This window comes from Tenrec ecaudatus, chromosome 8 (genome assembly GCF_050624435.1).
Source record: "Tenrec ecaudatus isolate mTenEca1 chromosome 8, mTenEca1.hap1, whole genome shotgun sequence".
Classification (NCBI taxonomy): Eukaryota; Metazoa; Chordata; class Mammalia; order Afrosoricida; family Tenrecidae; genus Tenrec; species Tenrec ecaudatus.
The window spans coordinates 8,155,215-8,163,232 of record NC_134537.1 but is presented as its reverse complement, the minus strand read 5'-3'; the positions used below and the strand labels follow the sequence as shown (position 1 = coordinate 8,163,232).

The window sequence follows — 8,018 nt, the reverse complement described above, 5'->3', positions numbered from 1 at the left end:
CAGACTCCTAACCACAAGGGGAGCACTAGGGAGCCATCAGTGCTCTGGGATGAAAGACAGGGGTTTCTACTCCCATGAAGTTACAGCCTCAGCTTCCGTGAGTCAGCGGCAGCCAGCTGGCAGTGAGTTCGGTTTGCTTTGGGAAGTTGTATCTTAGCATTAGGACGCAATAGCCAATTTACCTCCTGGGTCCCCCAGGGACACCCTAAATCCACCCCCCAGCAGGATTTCTGTTCGGGCAACCATGAAGGTGATGTTCAGCGGGTCTCACATTCTCCCAGGGCACCTCTTTGCTGACTCGTCCTCACATGTCCCTATCAGATTGCCAGGACCGCCGAGAAGCACAGGTGCTCAGAGAAGTCCCAGAACGGGTGGGCAGTCAGTCACCCTGCTGTTAGCTGAGGAGTCTGGGGGCTCTGGACCCCGGCGTCGCACGAGATGCCAGTCAAAAAGGGGACTTATCCTTTGACCGCCTTACGGGGAAGGTGACAGTTTCTGGCCCCAGTGGGGCCCAGGGGGCTGGATTATGGAGATGGAGGAGGGAGCGTGCCCCCTGCCCCTGGGGCCTGGGCACCGGGCCCGCTGGGCGCGCGCACGGGGAGGGAGGTGTCCGGAACTGGCACCTGCCCCGGCCCCGCCCCCCCCTCCGGCACCCTCCCCCTCCAGCCCCCCCCGCCCCTTCCCCACCCTCAACCCCGCCCCCTGAAATCCTCACCGCCACTCCGCGCCCTCCCCCCACCTCCACCCCATCCTGAGCACCCCCCCCACCCCGCGCCCTCCCTGCGGGGCGTCCCGAGCGGGGCGGAGCGGGACTTGCCCTGTGCAGGGAGGGAGCCCGCTGTGCGCTCGCGGCGCGGCCCGGCTTTGCAGATTGCGCGCACAGGCGCTCCCGCCGACCGGACCCGGGACCCGCCCGCACGTCCCGCCGCGGGACTCACGCGGCGGCACCCTTGGCGGCGGGGGCACCAGACCCCCAGCCGGGCAGCCGGAGCGCGCGCCACCGGCGACCCCGAGCCCTGAGCGGCCAGGCCGAGCCTGGGAGCCGCGAGCCCGCCAGCGCCCCGCCGGGACATGGTAGGGACCTGGGAGGGGACGTGCGGGGGTGGGTGCCCAGGGCCCGACAGGTGGCTCGGGCGTCCGGGCGCCCGGGGGATGGGGTGGGGGCCGGAGGTCTCCCCGAGGGTGCTCAGGGATGCAGGCGGGCCTTCCGGGCTGTTCCCAGTGTCTGGGACTGTACTTGTCGCGTGGGTGCCGGGGGAGGGGGCTCAATATGGGGACTTTTACTACCTACACCCCTCCACCCCCGCCGCCCCTCTTTCCAGCCTGGATTCCGGAGGACTCCCTCAGAGACCTCAGTCGTGACTTCCCCACCCACCTCGTCTCACAAAATGCCTATGATTTCGTATCATTTATGACTTAGCTATGTCTTCATGCCTGGTACATGTATTACCACAGAGTCGAATTGAACCTGGTAGGGTTCACCTTGCACCCCTCTTCCCCCCTGCCCCAGCTGCCACTTCCAGGACAGGACCGCAGCCCTCGGGGATTGCCGGGCAGGTGGGCAGCCCTGGTCGTCAGGGACAGAGAGGGGACTCTGAGGGCCCACTGCCAGCCATAAAGAGAAAGCATGTGAGAATGTGGCACCTTCAGCTTGCATGCCGGTGGAAGCAGCCCGCTGTGCCAGCATCTGGGATTCAGTGCTGAGGGAACTCCTAGAGGCCTTGCTGTGGGCCCTGGTACCACCCAACACCGCGCCCCCCCAGCTCACAGAGGGCAGGTTGGCCCCACCTCCAGGAGGTGGGCTCTGGGTTGGGGCATTTCGAAGAGCCCTCCAAACACTCCTCTGCAAGATGTTGAGCTTTTGAGTTCAAGGGTGTTGTCACAGCAGGTGTGGGACCAGGGATGGAGTGGTGACCCACAGGAGCAGGGGGGTGGGTGTCAGGGGGTGCCCCTGTGAGGCTGTGTGTCTGTGTTTGTCTCATCTTCCCTTCATCAACCCCTCCTAATCCGCATGGCTCCCCCCCCCCCAATATGCTAAAGAGAAAGAAAGAATAGACTCTTCCACTTGAAAGGGGAGAGTTAAACAATACAGGATACAATTTTTACTGTAAAATTCTGTTTAGGCCTAAGTGGCCTGCCAGAGGGAGCTGGCCCTAGCCATTAGCTGTGCGTAGTGAGTAGTGGTCTGTGGGCACAAAGCGTCCATGGCAAAGCCTCTCTGGGCCCAGAGGCAGAAGTTGAATGCACAGAGGGAGGATGAACCCGCCTGCTACTCGGGCAGCCTGAAGAAGCGCCTGCCCGTGGTTCTCCCCGGTCTCCAGAGTCAGCTCAGCCTCAGCTTCACATCATAGCTCTGGGTTCTTGGGTCCCAGTCAGGATTTCACTGCTTCTAACAGCCAGCCGATGGGCAGCCTCTGGTGGCTAGATGGGTTTGGGGAGCTCAAGGGTCTCCCATCGTACTTCTCCCCTGAATGAAGAGCCGGTAGGTGCAGGGGGACACTCGCATGTGCACGAGAAGGACCTTTATATCAAGAAGTCATTAAATATCCCGAAGGCAGGGCAGCCCCGTCCAGTCCAGCTCAAGCCGGACACTAGAGGGAGCCCTCTTCGGACGCACCTAGCTGCAGGCTCATGGTGCCCATAGGGGAAGCAGGGAGCAGGAGCTCACAGGTCGATGGGGGCGGAGGCTCCTGGATCCAAGGTCCCTGGAAGCATAGCAGGTCTCTGACAGCTCTCATGGTTGGGTGGACTCCCCTTTCCCCTCCCTACCCGCCACTGGGGGCAAACACAGAGTCCCAGCAAGGGTGAAGGTGAAGGGCCAGAGAGGAGCACTTCCCAGCATCTCTCATGCTTATACAAAAGGCCAAGCCCCCAAAGGCGGGGTCATTAGGCCACACCCCTGCACCACTTGATTTACATGTTTGTTGATTGACTCATGGTGACCCTATGGGATAGGGTAGAACTACCCCTGCAGGGTTCTAAGTCTGTAACTGTTTTTTTTTAATTAAAAATCATTTTATTGGGGCTTGAACAGCTTTTATCAAAATCCATCTATCCATCGTGTCGAGCACATTTGTACACTTGTTGCCATCACCCTTTTCAAAACATTTTCTTTCTACTTGACCTCTAGGTATCAGCAACTCATTTTCCCCTCCTCTTCTCTCCCCCTCCCTCCCTCATGAACTCTTGATAATTTATAAATTATTATTATTTTCGTGTCTTATACCGACCGCTGTCTCCCTTCACCTGCTTTTCTGTTTTTTGTCCCCCCTGGGTGGGGTGTATGTTAATGTGTCTATCATTGTTACACAATGTGTTGGTTCCCCCTTTCTCCCTCCATCTGCCCCCTACCCTCCTGGTACTATGACTCTCATTATTGGTCCTGAGGGGTTTATCTGTCCTGGATTCCCTGTGTTTCCAGCTCTTATCTGTACCAGTGTACATCCTCTGGTCTAGCTAGATTTGTACGGTAGAATTGGGGTCATGATAGTGGGGGAGGAAGCATTAAAGAACTAGAGGAAAGTTGTATGTTTCATTTGTGCTATACTGCACCCTGACTGGCTTGTCTCTTCCTTGTGACCCTTCTGTAAGGGGGTGTCCAATTGCCTACAGATGGTCTTGGGTCTCCACTATGCACTTCCTCTCATTCACAATATGATTTTTTTTTTGTTCTGGGTCTTTGATGCCTGATACCTGGTCCCATCAACACCTCGTGATCACACAGGCTGGTGTGCTTCTTCCATGTGGGTTTTGTTGCTTCTCAGCTAGATGGCTGCTTGTTTACCTTCAAGCCTTTAAGACTCCCGATAAAGGCTGTAACTGTTGATGGGAGTGGAAAGCCTTGTCTTTCTCCCTCCTGCTGACCTTGAGGTGACCTTATTACCACCACACAGGTACCATCCAGTTGATGTAAGATTGAACGACGGCAGAGGGCTCCGTTTCCTGCTCTGTAAGGGGAAGGGTTAGACCCGGGGCTCTTTGAGACTCCGTGTAGCTCCCCAAGTTGAGGACACCTGAGCACTTAGGTTGGCCCACAGCCCCGGGTGCCCACCTCTCCTTAGCATGGCCAACCAAGAGGGGTGGTGGAGGAAGACAAGGTTCTCAATCCCATGCTGGCTATGCCCCACACCAAAGCAGGGACCAAGGATTTTAGTTCATGCTTCCCAGCTAACAATAGTGGCCATCTGGGGTTTGGGTGGGGGGGGGGGAGTGTGAGCAGCTGGGCTCCACGCAGCACTGCCCAAGCCCCCTCCCCTCACCCCCAACTGCAGAACATTCACTCCTCCTGCAAGTCCTGAGACAGAAGGTTCTGGTGAAGTTGCTCTGGAAGTGACTCTCACTGCTTGCCCTTCCCAGAGGGGCCTTGCGAGGAACCCCTAATCACCAAGTTTAGCCAAGTTCAGGTGGACCTCCTGTTTGTTTGAATGGGGTACCATTTATCCAAAACGGTCTTTATTAACTAAAAAAACCCAAACAAACCCTCAAACTCCCTGGCGTGGAGTTGATGCTGACTCACAGGGACCTCTAGGACGGGGAAGGACTGGCCCTGCGAGTGTCGGAGACTGTGGCTGATTATGGGGGTAGAGACTCCTGTCTTTCTCCCGCTCTGAGCGGCTGGTGATTTAGAACTGCAGACCTTGTGGCTCGCAGCCCAAAGCGTCATCACTACACAACCATGGCTCTGCCTTATCAATACCACCGTGTTTTAGATTCAAACATCACAGGATGGGACACCTGGGGTTATCAGTATAAAGCCAAGAGCCTGGGATCCTTCACGGTGATTTTTTAAAAAGTAGATGTTAAACTGCAAGACATTTTGATTATCTGGACGAGGTTGTGGGTCCCACCCAGGGTGTGTGTGTGTGTGTGTGTGTGTGTTTAAAGCTTGGGTTGGGACACTTCCCTGGCGTCTTGCTGATGAAGAGGCAGGCAGGACAGCCATGCTGACAGCGGGTTGGCAGTTTCTCTAACGGCAAACAAACGCCATGTGACCCCAAAATCCCATGCCTTTGAAAATGTCTGTCCACACAAAAACTCATACAGTTTTCTCTAGATGCATTCTCTAAAAAGACGAGGCTTTTTGCTTCCAGAAGGGTTTGCAGCCTGGGAGACCCCCCCCTGGGGGCAGCTCTCCTCTTCCTTGTTCCAGGGTTGCTATGGGACCTCGGAATCGGAATCAGCTCAATGGTAGTGGGCTAGGTTTGGGGTTTTCCCCTCTCATTCCCCAAAACTAGAAGCGACCCAAACATCCCTCAGTTGTAGAACAGATGATGAACGGAACTATCTCCATACAATAGATAGTCATCAGCAAAGTGTTAAAAAGCACATTCGAGACACAAACGAAAACACCGGAGGATTTCAAAGGTACAATGAACACATCAGTCTCAGGAGGGGACGCGTTGTATGATTCTAAATATGTGACATCCTGGAAAAAGCTAGACTGCAGGGATGGAGAACAGAGCTGCAGTGTGGGAGTTTGGGGTAGGGCAGGCTGAGGCTATGGGGGGAAGTAGGGGGACCTTTTTTGGGGGTGGGGGGTGATGGAACCAATCTGAGCCCTGACTATGATGGGGCTTACCCTAGTGGACACATGTGTTAAAAGGCACAGCATAGACAGATGTTTTTAGCTTTCTCATGGTGAGTGTTGCTCACCTGCCTCCTGGCTACCCTGGGAGCTACAGAGTAGAATGGCTTCATGGGGTCTTCTTGCTATCATGCATCTTAATGGCAGGCACGCTGCCACGTCCCTCTTCCGTGGCACTGCCGGTGGGTTCAGGCCACCAGTCTGTGCCAGCTATGTATGTTGCCTCAGGTGGAGCTGGGAGACCACCAGGGAACCTCCTAGAGGCGGGCTGGGGCAGAGATGGGCAGCTGTGAGAGCCAGCTGAGGATTTGCATTACTGTCTTGATGGCCCTGGAAAGGCTTGTGAGCTTGGCTAATTTTGTCTGTATGTTCAAGAGGCTTTAGGGGGTAGTGTGTTAGACCGGGTTGCCTAGAGAAACAAACCCAGGGACACTCATATATGTGTAAGAGAGAGCTTTATATTAAAGAGTAATTGTATAATGAGAAAACACCCCAGTCCAGTCTAGATCAAGTCCATAAATCTGATATTAGCCCATAGGTCCGATACTAGTGCATAAATCCCTCTTCAGACTCACACAGCACATGCAATGATGCCAAATGCGGGAAGATCACAGGCTGGTGGGTGCTAAGTCTTGTGGATCCAGTGGCGGTGGGCACATCTCCAAGGATCTGGCAGGTCTCTGTTGGCTTGCCGATAGGAAGGTGAAGCAGAGAGAGTGTGTGTGGCCCTCTTCCAAGGAGAAGGAGAGGAAGTTCCCAGAATCCTTATGAGAAGGCCACACCCACAAGGAGGCATCACCAGGCTGTGGCCTGATTGATGGGCTAGACTCCACCCCTCTATTTATCAAGTGGACATGAAATTATGTCACTACCCTAGGTAGGAAGGAGGGGAGACTGAAATAAAAAAAAATAGAGGGGGTATGGTAGGCAAAATAATGCTCCTTAAAGAGAGCACCCCATCCCACGGGAGTATGTCACCTTTCACGGCTAAAGGGACTTGGCTGAGGTGGTTAGGTTCAGGGTCTTGAGACGGGAAGGTAGATCCAGGTTATCCAGCAAGGCCCCACGTTGACACAGGAATAGCTAAGCTGGCCGCAGGAGAGGGGACCAGGGCAGGAAGAGGGTGGAGTGGTGTGAGGGAGGAGTCCTGAGCCCAGGAATGCAGGCGGCCTCTGGAGCTTGGGGTGGCAGGGGGAGGGACTATTCCCCCAGAGCCCACAAGAGGAACCAGTCCCTGGGACACCTTTGTTTTCGTCCACTGAGGCTGACGGAGGCTTCTGACTCCCCAGACTCCGAGAGAGTCAGTCTGTGCTGTGTTGTCCCTCTGAATGTGCGGTGGTTTTTCCAGCAGCAATAGAAGGTGGATGAAGGGGTGACGTAGGGGGTGACTGGCCAGAGGGACCTGATGGGCGGGAGATTTAAGATGTGAAACGGGAGGGCAAGCCGTGGTGATTCCCTTGTCTTGTGCAGCCACCTGGGTACACAGGTCCTTCCTCCTTCTCTGTTTTTATTGGACTTTGATGGTGCTTAGAGAACCCTGTTGGCATTGGGGTGACGTGTTGGTTGCTGACCCTGAGGTCAGCCGTTGGGAACCACCAGCCGCTCCTCGGGAGAAAGATGAGGCTTTCCACGCTGCTGAAGACTTATCGTTGTCGAAACCCACAGGGGGCAGCTCGACCCTGTCCTGTAGGCTCGCCGTGAGTCAAGATTGACTCGGCGGCAGTGCGTTGGGTTTGGTTTTGCAGTTGTCCCATCACACCCGGACATTGTTACTGCGATCAAAGTAATCGACTGAGAAGCGATAGCGATCGTCTTGATTCTCCGAAACAGATGATGTAGTACAAGGGCCCGTCAGGAAGCACTGCCCCAGGGCTCCAGGTTGTCCCCTTGCAGACAGAATGGGCTCCAACATGTCTCTGCCCTCCGGGAAGGGCTGCCGACCGTCCTGCCCTTGCATTCCTCTTGTGGGGGCCACTTCCCAAAAGAGGTTCCTTGAACACAGGGGCTTCCAAGGGGATCTTCTAGGCCTGCGATGTTCTGGTGAGAGAGGTCTGCTCCGAAGGTGGTTCTGTGTTTGGGGACCCCAAAGGGGTCGTCTTCGTCGATTTTCTTGAAGGTCACAAGCCTGCCACGGAGGCTTCTGATGGAGATGTTTTGAGAGAAATGAAAACTGCCGGGAGAGAAGGACGCCAAGCCTGTTGTGCCCACGGCTGTTTGTCTTTCCTCTCACTGCAGCGCGCCTGCTCCTTCGAGGAGAGTCGCAGGCCAACCTCTGAGAACTGCACTGGGGACCTTGACTCCTTTGGGTTCCCCGATGTCAAAGGCCATTTCAAAAGAACACGGGTTAAGTCCCCGGGAAGGCCCACACTGCCGCTTTTATGTCAGCGTAAATCGAAGAGCCCCGGATTGGTGGTGGTAGTGATGGTGGTGGTGG

The 8,018-nt window shown here is 55.5% G+C and overlaps 1 protein-coding gene across 1 annotated transcript in view; it reads left to right on the top strand.

Annotated features, from left to right (window-relative positions):
- The first annotated feature begins 831 nt into the window (after positions 1-831).
- GASK1A (golgi associated kinase 1A) overlaps positions 832-8,018 on the top strand; it is a 51,048-nt gene continuing 43,861 nt past the window's right edge. The window contains exon 1 of the mRNA XM_075555567.1: positions 832-1,074. Coding sequence (XP_075411682.1) covers positions 1,072-1,074 — 3 coding nt within the window. The 5' untranslated portion in view covers positions 832-1,071. The remainder of the gene's footprint in view (positions 1,075-8,018) is intronic.